The following is a 19,713-nucleotide window of genomic DNA, read 5'->3' on the forward strand; positions in this document are numbered from 1 at the left end:
TCACACCATCCTTGGCAAGCCGCTGAGCCATGGTCGTGTCCACCACTTCTTCCCCACAGTCACGCTACGTGTCGGCTGCCTGCATGAGGAGAAGATCTCGTTCTTGGTGCTGTAAGGATCCACCGCTGACATCACCCCTGGATGACCCAGCACGAACCCACCATAAATTGGAACTCTGGAGAGATTCTACAATAGAGTGATTCCTGCTTCCAGAACTGTCTGTCATCTGTGATCAAACCGTCTACACGTCGGAGCTGTCGACATCTCTCGAAATCTTCATCCTGTCTCCAGTTGAACTCCATCCCCGTCGAAAGCCCAGAGACCGAGAGTAAAACTGAAATCCCTCCAGAGTACCGGACGTTTCAGGATATATTCAGCAAGCGCTTAGCGACACGTCTACCACCTCATCGGCCATGGGACTGCGCCATCGACCTAAGGGTAAGGTCTACCCACTGTCCATCCCGGAAAAGAAGGCCATGGAGGAATACATTCAGGAGGCTCTCAAACAACCTTTCATCCGTCCGTCGAGGCTGAGCGAACACCACCTCTATCTCAAGTTGGAGAAGTGCGAGTTCCGCACACCATCTGTCCAGTTCCTCGGCTATATCATTGACCAACAAGGTACCCAGATGGACCAGAGGAAGGTGGACACCATCCACAACTGGCCCCAGCCTGTCACTGTCAAGGAATTCCTAGGCTTCGCCAACTTCTATCGCAGGTTCATCCGGAATTACAGTCTCCTCAGCTCACCTCTCACTTCGCTCCTCAGGAACCGGCGCAAGTCTCTGGCCACCCTTGGAACCCCTTGGCCACCGAAGCCTTCCAACACCTGAAGGATGCCTTCAAGACCACTCCAATCCTGGTGCACCCCAATCCAGAACTCCCATTCGTGGTCAGAGTCGATGCGTCTACCACCGGGGTTGGAGCGGTGTTATCCCAGCGGCAGGGTGAGCCTCCTCGACTCCATCCATGTGCCTCCTATTCCAAAAAGCTGTCCCCGGCGGAGCAGAACTATGACATCGGAAATCGTGAGCTGCTCGCCTTAGAGGAATGGAGACACTGGCTGGTGGGAGCTCATCACCGTAACCTAGAGTATCTCCGAGAGGCCAAGCAGCTCAACCCACGACTAGCCCGTTGGGCGCTATTCTTCGCACGGTTCAATTTCACCGTGACATACCGATCCGGCACCAAGAATTGCAAGGCGGAAGCCTTGTCCCGTCTATATCATCCTGAACCTGAAACCTGTCCTCCAGAACAAGTTCTCCCTCCAGCCATGGTAGTCATTCCGATCCAATGGTCCCTCGACTATCAAATCCTCCAAGCCACCCGCACCGAACCTGCTCCACCGGGAGGTCCTGAGGTTGTATGTACCATCCACCTGCCGTCTGTCTCTCATGGACTCCGCATGCCTCCGCATGTCTCTCATGGACTCTTACATACCTCTCCGGGCTCTGGACATCCAGGCAGCCAGCGAACCCTCTCGCTTCTACAGGATCACTACTGGTGGCCCGACATGGTCCAGGATATCTCCCGATATGTCAGAGGGTACTCAGTCTGTGCCATCACCAACACGCCAAGGAAGCTACCCGAGGAAAAGTTGGTACCTCTGCTGATACCCAGACGTCCCTGGTCCCACCTTGGCATTGACTTCATGACGGACCTTCCTCCATCCAATCATCACACCTGTGTATTTGTCGTTGTTGACCGATTCTCCAGGGCCTGTAAACTCATCCCTATCAAGGGCCTTCCCACCACATTCGAAGCTGCAGAACTCCTATTCCAACAAGTGTTCCGTCATTATGGTCTACCAGAAGACATCGTATCGGACAGAGGTCCCCAGTTCATCTCCCGGGTGCGGAAGGCCTTCTTCAAACTCCTCGGTGTCTCTGTGAGTCTATCCTCAGGTTACCATCCGCAAACCAACGGCCAGACTGAGCGCAAAATCCAGGGTATCGGGAGATACCTGCAGTCATACCTCCACCAGCACCAAGACAGCTGGAGCCGCTACCTCCCCTGGGCGGAGCATTCCCAGAATTCCCTGCGCCAATCCACCACTGGGCTTACTCCGTTCCAATGTATCCTCGGCTACCAACCTCATCTCTTTCCCTGGTCCAGAGAACTTTCGGAGGTTCCAGTTGTCAATCACTGGTTCGAAGAGAGCGTGAGGGTATGGGACTCAGTGCACGTGCATCTCCAGTGGGCAGTGTGAAGACACCAACTCCAAGCGGATGTCCGTAGAGCTGAAGCCACCCGATACCAGCCGGGACAAAGGGTTTGGCTCTCCACCAGCGACATCCGTCTTCGCCTGCCCTGCCCTAAGCTGAGTCCCCACCACATAGGTCCCTTCACAGTGCAGAGGCAGGTCAATGAGGTCACCTATAAGCTCAACCTTCCACCTCACTACCGTATTTCACCTTCATTTCATGTCTCCCTACTGAAACCCTTCACTGAACCTCTGTCCTCTTCCATCTTCCATTGTCTGGTCTCGTCGCAGTATACACTGCTATTGTCAGATTCCTTACCAACCTGCTCACCAGAGATCGTCTCGTCCAGTATCCAGTCTCCTGTTCATCTCGTCCTGTTTCCCGTCTCCTGTCTGTCATCCAAATCCTGTTTGTCCGTCTTTGTGTTCACTCTTCACCTGCACAGAGATCCACTTCAGTCAACGCCATCATCAGTCTTCAAGTCACCATCGTCCTGTTCCCGTTGTTCCACCACCACTCTGCTTTTAATAAACACTGTATTCACTTAAACCTGTCCGTCTGCTTCTGTGTTTGACAATATATATGGTTGCAGTCACCAAAATTACATGATTAATTTTTTTTTTTTACTGCAAATGTCACATTTTACTGTGTAATTTTAGTTTTTGATTTTCAAGTAGGCTAGACTCTCCTGGGACTTGAATCAAGTAAATGATGCTGAAATACTGAATTCTGTGGAGGCTTCATATCGTACCTGTTGTTTTTCAATGTAGAACCCAGAGACTTTTCATTCTCCTTCAAATCCAGAGATTTAGTAAACAGTTTAGTAAAACAGTTTATTAAAACCTGGAATAAATTAGTCAAAACGCATTATCATTTTCAAATATATTCAATTTTATAGTTAAAAATATTAAGACAGGGTTAAGTGTATATGAAAATTAGTCAGATCATAAATACGTGGATTTGTAACTTTTTCTGCACGCGCATTTACTGACTTCCACAGAAATCCGCGCGCTCGTGGAATTTAAAAATTAACCGTCGTTTTGTTTTGTTGACTGACTGACTGACTGACAGTATAGTTTCTCAACCTCTTTATATAATAATTGCAGATAATTAATATACGAGAGTAAATAGTGTAATTTCAGAGAGACTTGACACGTCTAATTGAAGAGAACATGAAGTTAACGGAGACGTTTTTGTTTAATGACCAAAATAGAAGCACGTCCCGCTATTTCAGTGGTAAGAAACGAATGTTATCATATGTTATGCTATAGTTAGTCACATAATTGTTATTCATTTTTTAATGTTGTAGGCTCGTGTTTAATGTATATTCCGTATAGTCTTTAATCCTCCATATGACTGATTGTTGTCCATTCATCCGTTTTCAATGCCGCTTATGGGATGCGGTAGCCTGACTACGTCAGACTTCGTACTTCCGCTCAATTTCAGTTCGCTTCTGTACTCAGTCTGAGATAGCGACCCCCGCGAGAAAAAAAACGCTTTTCAATTATGCCATGCCATACTCTGTCTACGAAGCAAAGTAGCAGAGTTTGGTATTACCAGGCTAGGGATGCGGGAGAATGTGTTAAAAAACGTTCTGCAAACCTGAAAAAAAAAAACTGTTATTTCCGTAACGAAAAGTTTCCTGGCTAGCCAAAAACAAACGTTGTGCAAAAAAAAAAAAAAAAACATGTTTGGGAACGTTATGAGAACCCAAAACCAACAACAGATAAATTGATAGATAGAGATAATGATATCAAGGATGAGATATGGACATACAAGACTAAACAGTACACTTAAAAAAAAAAGGGTAAACATGATACGAAGGTGTGAATTTTGTGGGCAAGAAGAAACTGTGGAACATATGCTATAGGCCTACTGTCAGAAATACGATCCTGAAAGAAGGATTCTAATGCAGAATCTAGAAAAAAAAAAAAAAAGCAATTTATACTAGGAGATATTTTACAAAATAACTCGGGAAATGAATGTTAAAGTTTTATTTTTCAGTATTTTAGAATGACTCATTTGTGGGAGAGGATATAAATATGTCATTTTGATCCACACTCCATACCAGTCGGTGGCGGTAAAACTCCATTTTGTTGTTTGTCAAAAGCCAATAAAATCTCAAAGATGAAGAAGTTAGTTTTATTTTATTCACATAATTCTCTCAAGAGGAAAGCAAGTCTTCGTAAAGCAGCGAGCCATGGATGATGTAGAGGCCGATGATTTTCCAGTGGATGAAAGGACACATCGGGAACTGCTTAAATCGCCCGTTAACCTCCAAGAGTGGACGGACGACAAAGGTAATGTTCCGATAATATCATATTAACTTGTTGTTTATGTTGTTAAGTGTTAGATAAAATTGGATATCAAAACGAAGTCAATTTTCACTGCAGAGCAGAACACCACAACTCGGGACCGACAATGTATGGCAAGCCGTTTTGGCATTAAATACCCCTGGCTGTACTAGTCGTAATTTAGTTTTGACTGGTCAAAATTCAAATTCAAGATATCTTAATTCCAATTTTGACTCGTCGTAATTGGAATTAATATCTACAATGCTATTTTTTGACTAGTCATATTCTTCCATTGGGAAATATTTCCAGATATCTTCAAATGAGTTTTGACTTGTAGAAATTGTAAATAAAGATATCTATAATTGATTGTGTACTAGGCATAATCCTAATTAGCGATATCTCGAATTACAATTTTACTAGTGATAATTAAATTAGAGATATCTCTAACTGAATTATTACGAGTAAAAATTATAACTCAAGATATCTCTGACTGGTTTTTGACTAGTGATAGTCAAATTGAAGATATCTAATGTTATATCCTGTAGGCCTATCCAAATTACAATTGTAGATATTTTGAATTGGATTTTTGACTTGGCAAAACTTATAAGTGATATCTTGAATTGGAATTATTCCTAGTCAAATCTCATTTAAAGATATCTGCAATTTAATTATGGATGTCTAAATCTGATTTTTGATTAGGAAGATCGTTCTTTGGAGATATCTGCATTTAGGTTTGTGACTAGGAAAAACTTCAATGTAGATATCTTGAATTAACTTTCTGACTAGTCAAAACTCATTTTCAGATATCGTAAATGTACATGCAAATCCTGATGCAAATACACCTTTGCTAAGCCCCACCTTAAACATTTTATTAACCAATCCTACATTGGAAACTGTTGTCTTCCACCATTTTGTCTAGGAATTGTATAATAAAGGTCCTGCGTCTTTGGGTCATTTAAATCTGCTTTATACAATAGTAATTCAAAAGTATGAAAATAAAAAGTATCTTGGGCACGTGTAAAAGTGACAAATAATATGCAGAGAAGACTCAAGAAGTTTTTTGTCCAATTCTTTATCTTAAAGAAGAATGATGTTGAGATGTGCATGCTGTGGATTAAATCGTGTTAGCCTTTATTCCTGAACGAACACATTTAAAATCAGTAAGCATTTGTAGTGGCCTCATATCTGTTGTAACATTTGCTATAATTTTAAAATAACGTTTCAATGCACTGGCGCTCATCACTGAACACAGCAAAATATCGTCATCACGTATCTCTTGCTATAATACAATTCAACACTCCCACCTTGTGAGTTATTATTACCGTATGACAAGAGTAAACCTGCATCAACACAGAAAGCACAATCCATACACAACGTAATGTACTAATGTCATCAGTACATGTTAATGCCATTTAAACATTTATTAATTTATAGCCTACATTTTATAAATCCTTATCTTTTCAAAATCAGCCTTCACCTTTTCTAATTGGGTCTGCCTTGATTCAGAAGCATTATTCTTGTCCATCACACATTTATTTGTACTGTTTTTCATGTATTTGGTGTACAATTCCATTGTTCTTTACTCTTGTCTTTTCAAAATATTTAATTAATAAATTCAGACGAGGAGTTTGCGGTTCTCAATCTTTATTGAACACCACTTATGATTCTATTGAATATGATTCTGTTGAAATCAAAGCTCTTAATACATACATGCTGGAGACCTTTTACCATATGAATGCATCCAGATGTTATGTTATGGATAGTCAAAACATAGTTTTAAATGCTAAAACGGCTTGCCATATATAGCAAATAGCAACTCAATATAGAAAGGAAAGGAGAGCTTCGCTCAAAGAGTCCATAGAGAGACAAACAACATATACCATATGCAACGTTTCTTCTTATGGATAACTATTATGTACTTCACTCTGTAAATTCAAGAAAATGTTTAAAAACAAAGTGATAAATAATTATAAAACTCAATAGGAATAATTTTCATATGTAAGCTATTGTAATATCTGATATGTGGACCTTTGTAATCATGTATGTACATTTAGGAAATTGTCTTATGTAACTGTTTGTTTATTTTGTATGAATCAAATCCAGAGAGGAAAATGACGCTCATTAGATAATTATGTATTAAGAGTAGGCATAATAAGCATTGGCTTCAGCCTACACCGTTTTCGCTTATTATGTATATATTTTTTTCGTGACTATGGAAAATTATCTGTGATGAACGAAATAAATTTTTGCTGTATTGAATTTGAATTGAACTAACATTACTTATGAGTGTGTAACTAAACATGGTGTATAAGAAATGATTAGATAGACAGAAAAGGAGATGCAAACATATTTATCCTAACATGAAGTCATTTCAATACTACATTTATTTTCATGTTTAGGAATTCCCACAGAGATCTACTTCCTCAAGTCGAACAGAAAGTGTCTGAAGCGGATCAGAGATGCGATGCTGCTTCATAACTGGCAGGAGGCTGCGGTTTATTACAACTCTTACATTCAGGCACTGGAGGCCAGGAATTGCATTAAAGTGCATCCAACAGCTTCTGAGGTACAACAGCCCTTTAAACTCTGTCAAGTCGACTTATAAGCGGCTAAGAGATTTTTTTTTACGAATTATGAAATCAGTATTAAAATGTTTGATTCACTTTTCTTGCATTGAAGAAACATAGCATATGCGTTAACGTTATCTCTATTGTGACACTGTTCATTGCATCCGTAGCCTGTCACTTAAAGTTGCTTCTAAGCAACAAACAGATTTAACCAATTCATTAAATCGCCGTCCGCATATAATGCAACAAAGATTGTAAAAGTAAACAGATTTAAATAGACCTACCATTAATCTCTGTGTATAAATAAAGTAATGATGCTGCCATCTTTCTAAAGTCATTTTTACCTCCCTGTAATTTGGCTCCAAATCTCATGTGAAAATTGTCATTTTGACCCTCTCTACAAATTTATGATTGTCTTTCTTCAGAAAAAATATTTACACAAAAAATCGATTTTTTTTATATTGAAAATTTGAGCCAGGGAAGTTTTCGAAATTTGGACGATTTGACATTGAATATCCATCCATATTATGTGCTTGCAAAGTCAAGACAAGAGGGTTGTTACCACGTCTTGTTCAATATTAGTTAAATGCACTGTATAAGGATTAACATTGTTTTGTAAGTATAAAGGAATTGGATGCGTACTTGCTTTTTCAGGCCATGCATTTTTCTTATCATAAAACCATCAAATCATCTTCGGCCTGACTTATTTATTTGTTTGTATTTTCCTGTGGGATCCTCCTGTTTTGTGTTTGCTACTGTACGGATGATGTGTTTCTCTGCTGACTGCATAATTCTGTCCATCAGATCACATGGAGAATAGGCACAGAAATTCTGCATCATCTCCCTAACGCCACCGCTGAAGATTTCAACGCTGTATATGAACAGTTGAAAAACAATGGAGTCAAAAACTTCACGAAGGTATGCATTGCATTAAGAAGCCCAAACCTCCCCTTTACAACATTTACACTGCGTTCAAGGCATGCATTTTAATCAGTATGTCATGTGAGGGGTGTGAAGTAACGAATTACAAATACCTAAGTTACTGTAATTTAAGTCTGGGTTTTTTTTTTTTAAATTGTACTTTTAAAAATTTGTAGTTTAAAAATTGTGTAATTTTACTTTTACTTGAGTACATTTTAAGTGATGTATCGGTACTTTTACTCTGCTATCTTCCTTCCATTTTGCAATCAACTTGATTGGATTGAGCAATCGGTCTTGTGACTGTCGTCAAATCAAATTCTGCATAGAAAACTTTAACCGCTAGCCTATCTGCTGTAACTCGTGGCTGCTGTGGAAGTGCATTCTTAAAGGGGCACCAGGCAACTCTTGAGTGTTTTTTCTCTACGAAGCTCCCCCTAGTGTCTGGTAGTAAATGCTTTCATACACTCTGTCGTAAAAACGAACTGTTGTCACCCCACCCCCCTCGCCACGAGCAACCCAGCTGATCAGCTGTCAACCCAGCTGAGCAGAGGAACTGGCTATTTCAAAGCCAGTTATGTCTACCGAGGCAAGTAAAGCAATATTTTCTTTCCAACTGATGGCGATTTTTTTTTTTATTTTTTTTTTTTTTATTGTGTTGTCATGCATACTAGTATTTTTACCGGGAACGAACGATATGAACGAGGCGAACTACTGCTTTCGTGTTTGTTTGTTTTTGGGAGAGTGGGCATGAGCATAATATATATATATATCGGAGGCTAATATTTGTCTAAAGTTATATTAGCAAGGTCTATAAGTTCATCTGGTAGAATGATGGTTTACCTTTGCTTGTCTAAGAAAACATCCGAACGTTTTTTCTAGCTCGATCATGATATGTGCAACATGTTTATTGCCTATTATCAGACGCGTTGACTTAGTGGCATAAAATAAAAGTGTAAGTTACACAAATAAAACCGACAGAGGAACGGCCACACAACTACAGAAATCAAACGTGTTTGCTAATGACAATGCCTAACATCAAAGTTATAGTATCTAGCGTAACGTTACTAGTAAGCCCGTAACAGACAGCGATCATAATAAAAAAACTTTATGGACAATAGCAAACATCCTGAGGTCGCAATTACTTGAAATTTAAATATTAAACACAGTTTATTCCAAAGATACTTACAAGTGCAACAGCAATAAGGCCAGGTCAGCATCCGTTTTGCAGGCTTCTGTTTCTCTCAGTTCTCACCATTCTGAAAAAGCCGGTCCGATGTTTAACTTTACTCGAGTCTGACTTATTGCTCGGTCAGTCTCCCGTTTCCTCTTTCATTGGTCCTCCGACAAAGATTTCCTAGCTTTCTGCTTCTTTTTACAGGCTCAGCCATAACTAAATCTATCGTTGCCCTTTGCTTAGCTAGCTGGTGCTTGAATGGGGGCGTGTAATTACGTGTGCAGTGCCGTCAAGCAATTCGTTACATCGCGAGACCTGATATCACGCGATACTTCCTGGAACACGACCCGCGTCCCAAAGTTGCAAGTGAGTTTTTTCCGCTCTCGGGCACCAGGGGGGTGCGAAACCACCACCATTCAACCCGAAATAAGTAATATAACCATTCCACTGACTCCGAAGCTGTTCAGTTAAGGTTAAAAAGTTACCTAGAGCCCCTTTAAAGCATCAATTCAATCGAGAGATCAGCGTCTTCCTCTAATATGCTAAGGTACATTCACATTTCTGCTTACTTGATGATCTTTATATAGGCCTATCTACAGGGCCTGACTCGTTGAGTCCGTTGAGTCTTGAGCAGTTTAGTATGAGCAGGGGTGTGACGGTTAGCATATAACCGTGAGACCGACGGTTATAGTTGAACACCGTCATTACAACTCTATAACCACCAAAACCGTGTTATTAAAATATTTTTTACAAACATTTTTTATCATAGAGAATGTTTAAATACTAATTAAAAACAATTGTTAACAGTCTGTGTTATAAATGGTCTACGTTGTTTCCAACTGTATTTGATTCTTTGCCAAGTACCCCTTGACCGACCGCCAATCATTTGAGATAGAAATAAAAGCTATGATATAGTGATGTGCCATCATTATGAGATTTATTAAACAAATGAAAAACATTTGCAATAATAAACATTAGCAATGAACATTTGCAATCGGGAGACATGGTTTTTACCACTTAATGAATTTTTGTTTTGTAAATCATCAGACATGATTTTTACCACTTCATTAAGTTTTGCTTTGTAGAAAGCATTTCTTTAAAGCGAATTTCGTTTTGTACAAATTGTATCTTAATTTTAATAAATGTTTCATCAACCAATTGCATGTATTTAATAAATAAAAAGCAAATATAGGAGTACAATATAATAACCGTGACATTGAGGCTCTGATGCGCCTCGTTCACTTGCATTGCATTGTGAAGTTGAACTAGAGCGCATCTCATCGTAAATGAATGAAACTCAGCGTAGGCCTATGCCTCATTAGCATTAAATATCTTTGCTGCATCCTTTCTAGAACAGACAAGGGCTTTCTTGCGGCCCGCATCAGCAGAGCGTTGCATCGTCCATAGACCGCAAAACAATCAGCGGATGGCGGGCGGGTGCGGCTTTGAAATCTGGTCAAAAAACGTTGGTGCGGATGATGAGTTTTGTGATGCGGTTGCGGATGATCCAAAATAAGTTGTCCTATAAGAGACGAACGTCGCAACCCCCCCTGGACGGCGGTTATGTTACAATATAACCGTGACATTGAGGCTCCGATGCGCCGCGTTCACTTGCATTGCATTGTGAAGTTGAACTAGAGCGCATCTCATCGTAAATGAATGAAACTCAGCGTAGGCCTATGCCTCATACATTAGCATTACTGATGAGTTTTGTGATGCGGTTGTGGATGAACTAATACCCCATCCGCGTATCTCTATTGATAACAACATTGAACACTACACAAATATTAATTTTATTCAAACTAAGCTGTCCTATAACAGACGAACGTCACGAACGTCGCAACCCCCCCCCCCCCCCCCTCGACGACAACGGTTATGTTACGAACCGTCACATTTGACTCCCGTCATAACCGTCATCACCAATTCTGAAACCGGCACACCCCTAATGAGCACGCGATTACAGTGCATGACTACAGCTCGTTAATAAACAGCGTTTTTTGATTGATCCATTTCATACAATCCGCCTTCATTTAGCAATTGCACTTGCGCAAAAACATTTTTCAAGTTCAACATTTTGGTTGTTGTTGTGGATGCTGCTGATAAAACAGCTTCGCCGAGACTACAAACAGACATGCATTTGTTTTTGTGTGTGTGTGTTTCCTTGTAAAGGTTTCCCCGGATATACTTCCCTATTTAATGCGCAATTTTCCTTACACATTATACTTTTGGTATTTTTACTAGAGTATGTTTTTTCAGTGCTCTTTCCACCACTGTTTGAATGTTGTAGATCTGTTTGGAGCATTGCTTTCATCTCCTACTGAACGGGCAGATGGAAGAAGCCAAGCGGCAGCTGTCCGTCGGAGAGAGCTGGAGATATGGCAACTTCTCGATTGCTCAGGGTGACACCAAAAAGCTCATCCGTGCGTACAGCGGTTTCCTAGATTACTTGAACTGGTGTGAGAAGAAGTCTTCTACAGCTGGATCCGGTAGGAAGATATTTGAGTTATGTTGAACAATTAAGTAGACTTCAGAATGTTCGTTAACAGTATAGCACTGTGAGGGTATTTCAAACAACTTTTTATCCATAAGCAAAAAACGCAAAAAAACTTTGCTGTGAGTATATCACAAAATGAATCTGCCAATTTCTTTTCCTTTCTCGTTCTTAACTTTGATGTTTACTGTGCATTTAGGCTATGTATAAGGTTCGAAACTTCATTAAAACAATATTTGAACTCTATAACCTTAGAGCTATTGCTGATTTCACATATTCTCGAACCAGTAAATAAAAAAGAGCATTCTGGGATGAACGAGCGTAGCAGAAACTCCCTCTGGAGGGACTTTGTGCTCAAACAGCAACATTACACACTAAAGAAAGTTGTTAAAAAGCATCATAGGTCCTCTTTGAAGTGTAATTTATTTCTTCAGAAATCATTCTTAATATGCTGATTTGCTGCTCAAGAAACGTTTCTGATTATTATCATCGTTTAAAACTGTTGTGCTGCTTCATATTTTTGTGGAAACCTTTTTTTTCAGGATTTTTTGGTGAATTGAAAGTTCAAAAGAACAGTATTACAACAAATGTCTTTACTGTCACTTTCACATTTATTCATTTAGCAGACGCTTTTATCCAAAGTGACTTACAAATGAGAACAATAGAAGCAGTTAAACTAACAGCAGGACAACAATATGCAAGTGCTATGACCCTTCTCAGTTTAATCAATGCAGTACATGTAAAATATATATATGTATATTTTTTAATAAATAGAATAGAAGAGAAAGTGTTAGTATTACTGTATCGAGTGCTGCCGAAAAAGATGCGTCTTCAGCCGTTTCTTGAAAGTGGCTATGAACTCAGCCGCTCTGGTTGAGTTAGGCAGATCATTCCACCAGCAGGGAACAGTCATGGTAAAGGTCCGAGAAAGAGATTTTGTGCCTCTTTGAGATGGCACCACAAGACGACGTTCACTTGCAGAGCGCAAGGTTCTGGATGGCACATAAGTGTGAAGTAATGAGTTTAGGTAAAAGGGAGCAGAGCTAGTGGTTGTTCTGTAGGCAAACATCAGTGACTTGAATTGTATGCGAGCGGCAACTGGCAACCAGTGCAGTTTAGTGCAGAGAGGAGTGACATGTGTCTCTTCGGCTCGTTAAAGACCACTCTTGCTGCAGCATTCTGGATCAGTTGCAGAGGTTTGACAGAGCAAGCTGGAAGTCCAGCCAGGAGAGCATTACAGTAGTCCAGTCTGGACAAGGAGTTGTGTCGCATGCTCTGATAGGAAGGGCCTGATCCTCCTAATGTTGTACAAGGCAAATCTGCAGGACCAGGCAGTTCTAGCAATGTGGTCTGTGAAGTTCAATTGATCATCAATTTCAACTCCATGGTTCCTGGCTGACCTTGATGGAGTTATGGATGACGAGCCTAGCTGAATGGAGAAGTTGTGATGAAGTGTTGGGTTGGCCGGGACCGCAAGTAGCTCTGTATTCGCAAGGTTTAGTTGAAGGTGGTGGTCCTTCATCCAGCCAGAAATGTCTGTCAGACAGGCTGAGATGCGAGCAGCTACCGTCAGATCATCAGGCTAGAATGAGAGGTAGAGTTGTGTGTCATCAGCGTAGCAGTGATAGGAAAAGCCATGTTTCTGAATCACAGATCCTAGTGATGTCATGTAGATGGAGAAGAGAAGTGGTCCAAGCGCTGAGCCCTGAGGCACTCCAGTAGCTAGATGTTGGGTCTTAGACACCTCTCTCCTCCACGACACCCTAAAGCAGTGATTCCCAACCCCCGGTCCCCGGACCGGTGCCGGTCCGTGGACCCGTTAGTACCGGGCCTTGAAATATTCCCAGAATAATGTTTCTTTTTTTCTTTTTTCTTTTTTTATAATAATAATAATTTTCTTTTTTATATGCTTTTTTAAGTGCTATGACGTCATGTTATTTAATCCAAAACCTAAACAATAAATAGATTAAAATGTGTTTATTTGAGCGCCTTGCGATTGCTTAGCAACGCGTCATATCTGAACTGACTGCAAAAAAGCGCGCTGCACCTGAAGTGACAGGGAAGTGGAGAGATGAGCGGGCCGCGATATTTTTTTCAATGGCTAATTTCATTGCGGACAGTTCTGGTAAAAGGAAAGGCGATGACCAACTCGAAAATAGCGAGAGAGAAAAAGTCACGCTTCATAAATACGATACCTCATACATTAGGTATGGATTTATGACAACAGGCGATTCCGTGGCACCAAATCCGTTGTGTATTATTTGTGGTGAAAAACTGTAAGCTGGTTTTCGTTCATATTTGTAAAGCAGACCTTTTTAAATTTCGTTTTATTGTATCCTGGAATTTTTGTGCATTGTTTTGGATGCATATGTTTTTTATGGATGCTCAGGAAGAACAGCTGGTCTTGTGCACAGCTACAAATATAGTAATATCAATAAGCAGTTCATGCTCACATTAAAATAGTTTTGTTCTCATTGGTCTGATTTGGTATTTTTTGTTAAAGGTTAAAGTTTAATCTCTAATTTTATACTTTTAAAAATGATTGGCTGAAATCACTAAGTTATGTGTTTGCTATTGTATTCTGAAACTGTCTGATTGTTGAAACTGGCACTTATTTTCATACAATTAGCCTTTGTTGTCACCTGCTGGTGAGTGAAAACACTAAGTTGCTGTTGAAGTGATTGTCTTTAGTGGTTCTGGAGAGATTTGACAGGTGAAATGGACTGGTATTTTCATACAATTTGCCATTACTGCCACCTGCTAGTGAGTGAGTGCTGTGTGAGTTGCTTTTGAAGTAGACCTAATTGTATGGCAGTAAAGGGAAATATTTTGTGAACCGGTCTGAAAGTTTAAAAAGATTGGTATATTCATACAAGTAGCCTTTGTTGCCACCTAGTTCATTATATGCAAATAAATGATAGGCTGTTACTGTTCTACACAGTGATATGTTCCAAACGATGCATCTTAAAATTGACAACTGGTCCCTGGAATTTTTTTTTATGAATATGCTGGTCCCTGGCACAAAAAAGGTTGGGAACCCCTGCCCTAAAGGACCTACCTGAGAGGTAAGACTTGAACCATTGGAGTGTGGTTCCCGAGATGCCCTTCATCTTTAGGATTGACAGGAGGATCTGGTGGTTAACTGTGAATTGAGGATTTGGAAGCTGCTCTTGCCAGTCTCAGATCTTCAATTACTGAGAGCAGGGCAGTCTCAGTTGAGTGTCCGCTTTTGAAACCAGACTGATTGTTGTCCAGGAGGTTGTTCTGTGTACGAAAGGAAGATATCTGCAAGTGTATTCGTGACGAATGGAAGAAGGGATACCGGTCTGTAATTTTCCAGATGTGCTGAATTTAGAGTGGGTTTCTTAAGCAGTGGGGTTACCTGAGCCTGCTTAAATGCTGTGGGAAAGGTACCAGTGTGAAGAGAGGTGTTGATGATGTGCGTGAGTGCGGGTACAACTGAGGAAGAAATGGCTTGAAGTAGATTAGTGGGAATAGGATCAAACAGTGGGAGGGCGATTGGAAAGCAGGAGTTTGGAGACTTCTGCCTCTGAAGGCAGAGAGAAGGAAGGTAGAATGCGTGTGTTAGCTGGTAAAATGTGTGTCAGTTTGTGGATTGGTAAATTGGCCGCTGATGGTGGTGGTTTTATTTATGAAGAATGTGGCAAAATTGGCAGCAGTTAGGGTCGATGGAGGAGGAAGAGGAGAGAGGAGAAGGTTTTGAAAAGTATGCGAGAGTCAGAAGAATTGTTAATTTTGTTGTGATAGTAAGTCATTTTAGCTGTAGAGATATTAGCAGAGAAGGAAGAGAGGAGGGATTGATAAAGAACAAGGTCAGTAGGATCTTTCTATTTGCGCCACTTCCTCTCTGCACCCCTGAGTTTAGAACGATGTTCGCGGAGAACATCAGATAACCAGGGGGCAGAGGGTATGGTGCGGGCGGGCCTGGAGGAAAGGGGGCAGAAGTTGATGAAGATGTTAAAGGGGAGAAAAGAGTATCAGTTGCACTGTTAGTATCTAGTGTTGAGAGCTAATCAGGTGGAGGAAGTGTGGATGAGACCAGAGAGGATAGGCGAGAGGGTGAGAGTGAGCCTAGGTTTCGCCGAAAGGTGACCTGTGGAGGAGTGTGTGTTGTGTTCTTTGTTGAGGTTGAGGTTGAGAGTGAGGACGAAGTGATCTGAGGTGTGCAGTGGAGTGACCAGTGTATGGTCAGTGGAGCAGTAGCGCATGTAAATAAGGTCCAATGGGTTACCTGATTTGTGAGTAGCCGCAGTAGATACTCGTCTGAGGTCGAATGAGGCAAGCAGAGTGTGGAAATCAGCAGCCTGAGGTTTTTCTAGGTGGATGTTGAAGTCTCCAAGAACTATGAGAGGAGTACCATCCTCAGGGAAGGATGAGAGTAGCACATCAAGCTCCTCCAAGAAACTGCCAAGCTGACCTGGGGGACGATAAACAACTACAAAATGGATTTTAATTGGACTAGTGATGGTAATTGAATGCGATTCAAATGAGCTGTTGTCACACAGAGGTGGTAAACGATCAAATTTCCAATCGTTTGAGATGAGCAGACCAGTACCTCCACCCCTTCCGATCAGGCGAGGGGTGTGTGAGAAAGTGAAGTTAGTGGAGAGGGCAGCAGGTGTGCCAGTGTCCTCTGGTCTGATCCAGGTCTCAGTCAGGGCCAGTAGGCTGAGACCTGCATGACTAGAAATAGATGTAATGAAATCAGCTTTGTTTACAGCGGACTGGCAATTCCAGAGACCAATAGGAAAAGAGAATAAAGTACTAGAAGACACCGGAAAGGTACGCAGGTTGTTAGGATTGGACTGCCTCCTATGTGTGACATTTGATTTGCGTATGTTAGTAATAGTAGGGATTTGAAAACGCATAGTGAAAGAGAGGTCACAAACAGAAAGATCAGAAGAAAGTTGTGTAGAAGAGAAAGCAAACAACAAGAAAATAGTACTCAAGTGCTTTGTCGGTGTCTTTGCTCGGTGAAGTCGCTTAGGTAGAGTTGCTGGTCTTTACACTCTTTAATCAGTTTAATGCATTCTTGTCCATGTTTCTGGTATCAGATGAGGCGAGCCGTAACCAAGAGATGCACAGCTACTTCAGATATGCTTCTGTGGCCCTGAAGGACATCATCAGTCAGCCTGGAGTCTGGGACCCTTTTGTGTTGAGTTACATTAATGTGAGACACTATCTTACCTTGTGCAATTTAATGATTTTGTGTTTAAAGGGTTTGTTTAGATCAAAATGACAATTCTGTCGTGATTTACTCAAACTTGAAATGTTCAAAACTCTGTGGAACACACAAACAGATTTCTTTTAAGAATCTTCATACAGCTTTGCACAAGCAAACAAGCTTCAAAAAAGGTCAAAATGCATCAAAAAATTATTAATATATACCAAGTCTTCTGAGGTCAAATGAGGTATTTGTGTGCGCAACGGACTGAATAAGTCGTATTTTAATTTATTTTTCATGCACAAATGAGATTTTGTGAGTGTTTAACGGCTTACATTTCAGTCTATTGGTTACACACAGCTATTATATTATTTAGAAGATTTAGAATATAATGCACAAGTCTAATGCACGAGTCCATATGTATCATCCGCTGCAGATGCTGGAGTTTTACAACGATGAGGACGGTGCTCTGCAGATTCTGGAGAATTACGCTTACAACAAGGAATTCCCAATCAATCCCAATGCTCATCTGTACCTGTACCAGTTCCTCAAGAGACACAATGCCCCAGATGACAGACTCATCGGTGCATTAAGGGTATGAAATGGTTCTGCCAATCAGAATGTACATAAAATTCCTGATTATAATGATTTATGTTTTTCTGGTTTCTGTTGTTCAGGTTCTGCGTTCTTTAGTCCCGAGTCATGAGCTGATGCTGGACCTCTGCTCTCTCCTGCTGGGCACCAGTACGTATGAAAACTAGACATTTCTGATTGGTTTTTAGCATGTTGCTGTGTGGTTATAAAGATGTTCTGGGTTGCTCGTGTTCATCCTCCACTGTAAGTCTGTTGGGTTTCTTTGTTAGATTCATCACCCACCAGTAACTGAAATGTATAAAGTAAAGAGCTTTTTCCCAGGTCTCATGAGCGATCTAGAAGAAGCTCTCACCGTTTCAATGGACCTTCTGGAGTTTTCCAGTTGGAAAAGTGACATGAAGGCTTGGTCCTGTCTTCTGAACATTATAAAGTTACTCAAACGGAAGTAAGTTGCTGTTAATATACTTATAAAAAAATAAGTCGATTTGAGTCAAAATTGCATTGTTGAAAGAAAAAGAAAAAATGGGGGGAAAATCACATTATGAAATAAATGTTTTTATTAAATAATTTTTGCAACCTCCTTTTCCAAGATAACAGCTCTGAGTCTTCTCCTATAATGCCTGATGAGTTTGGAGAACACCTGACAAGAGATCAGAGACCATTCCTCCATACAGAATCTCTCCAGATCCTTCAGATTCCCAGATCCATGTTGGCGCTGCTTCTCTTCAGTTCAGCCCACTCATTTTCTATAGGGTTCAGGTCAGGGACTGGGACGGCCATTGGTGCTTGGTTTTGTGCTCAGTGACACATTTTTGTTTTGATTTTGATGTTTGTTTTTGGATCACTGTCCTGTTGGAAGATCCAAACATGGCCCGTTATAAGATTTCTAGCACAGGCTGTCAGGGTCTGTTGGTATTTGATGGAATCCATGATGCCATGTATCTGAACAAGATGTCCAAGACCTCTGGCAGAAAATTAGGCCCACAGCATTAAAGATACAGAAGAGTATTTACACATTATTGAAAGATGAACGTGTGAAAAAGCATCATCCTCTCTAATGTTTCTTCTGATGTTGATTTGTACTCAATTAGAAAGCGCAAGGAGATTGTATTGAAGGAATGGGAGGCCAGGCGATCGCTGTGGTTCTCCTTTCACTTCAGAATCCATTTCGCCAGGAAAGACATGGTGGAGAACGTCAAACTTCTGCAGATTAAGAGTGACGTTTTAAAGGTTCTAGGTGAACGCTGTAAGTACATGATTATCCTTTTCTAGATAAAATGATGATGATGATGATGATGATGATGATGAATTAAAACCTGTTTTGTCTTTTGACTGACATATTTAATAAGTTCTTGAACATTTTGTTTTCTGTTCACAGTTTTAGAATACAGAAGATACACTGCAAACTTAAAGAGAATAGCTGAAAGTAAAACAGATGAATGCCCATTCAGGGAGATGTTGAAGAAAAGGAGGAAGGAAAAGATGGAGGAGAAGAAAAAGATGGAGGAGGAGAAGAAAAGGTTGGAGAAGAAGAAAAAGATGGAGGAGGAGAAGAAAAAGATGGAGAAGGAGAAGAAAAGGTTGGAGAAGAAGAAAAAGATGGAGAAGAAAAGGTTGGAGAAGAAGAAAAAGATGGAGGAGAAGAAAAAGATGGAGAAGGAGAAGAAAAGGTTGGAGAAGAAGAAAAAGATGGAGAAGAAAAGGTTGGAGAAGAAGAAAAAGATGAAGGAGAAGAAAAGGTTGGAGAAGAAGAAAAAGATGAAGGAGAAGAAAAAGATGTAGAAGGAGAAGGAAAAGTTGATGGAGACGGAAGAGGAAGATGTGGAATAAAATATGAAAAAGAAGACCAGGAATTCTAAATAAATTGTATAATAAACATGTAAAATTGAGATTTTTCTAGATTTGTACCAAACAGCGTTTCAGTTGTCCATGTATGACTCAAGACTCCTTTAAATACTGTGAATCTGCTCATGTTGAGCTTCACGTTGAATTACAGTTTTTCTCATTCACTTTGGTACATTTCTCAACTCATCCTTAGTGCATTTTTCAAAACAATTCGTACAAACAAACATTTGCACACAATGGATTACCGGCAAAAGCCAAATCTTTAGTTCATCTTTCAAATGTAAGTATTTATGTCAATGAACAGATCAGTTCCATCAGAATGACAAGTCCTTGTTTCATTAGTCACAAGATAGTCAAAATGTTCAGTCATTTTGTCAATATAACGGTGTACTCCGTCAGTATTGCCCAATGTAAACTATGGCTGCAGTTACTGTATTG

At 40.5% G+C, this 19,713-nt stretch overlaps 1 protein-coding gene across 2 annotated transcripts; it reads left to right on the forward strand.

The window, feature by feature from the left end:
- The first annotated feature begins 4,359 nt into the window (after positions 1-4,359).
- LOC307168269 (TATA box-binding protein-associated factor RNA polymerase I subunit A-like) lies at positions 4,360-19,314 on the forward strand. 2 transcript variants are annotated; one of them, XM_079888032.1, is made up of 11 exons: positions 4,360-4,504; positions 6,898-7,064; positions 7,870-7,983; positions 11,448-11,646; positions 16,727-16,842; positions 17,273-17,431; positions 17,514-17,580; positions 17,752-17,875; positions 18,522-18,676; positions 18,809-19,100; positions 19,134-19,314. In XM_079888032.1, the coding sequence occupies exons 1-11, from the start codon at positions 4,405-4,407 to the stop codon at positions 19,210-19,212; spliced, it is 1,572 nt and encodes a 523-aa protein (XP_079744158.1). In that variant the 5' UTR covers positions 4,360-4,404; the 3' UTR covers positions 19,213-19,314. The 2 variants fall into 2 exon arrangements, with proteins under 2 accessions (XP_079744158.1, XP_079744157.1); XM_079888031.1 differs by having other exon boundaries at positions 18,809-19,313.
- The last annotated feature ends 399 nt before the right edge of the window (positions 19,315-19,713 follow it).

This window comes from Squalius cephalus (genome assembly GCF_949319135.1).
Source record: "Squalius cephalus genome assembly, chromosome: 12".
NCBI classification, from domain to species: Eukaryota; Metazoa; Chordata; class Actinopteri; order Cypriniformes; family Leuciscidae; genus Squalius; species Squalius cephalus.

Bases quoted from the DNA above. Each gene is read 5' to 3' on its own strand.
- LOC307168269 (XM_079888031.1), top strand. From the start codon at position 4,405: ATGGATGATGTAGAGGCCGATGATTTTCCAGTGGATGAAAGGACACAT. The intron at 11,647-16,726 runs GTAGGAAGATAT...TTCTGGTATCAG, and splicing joins GTCTTCTACAGCTGGATCCG to ATGAGGCGAGCCGTAACCAA. The intron at 17,432-17,513 runs GTATGAAATGGT...TCTGTTGTTCAG, and splicing joins GACTCATCGGTGCATTAAGG to GTTCTGCGTTCTTTAGTCCC.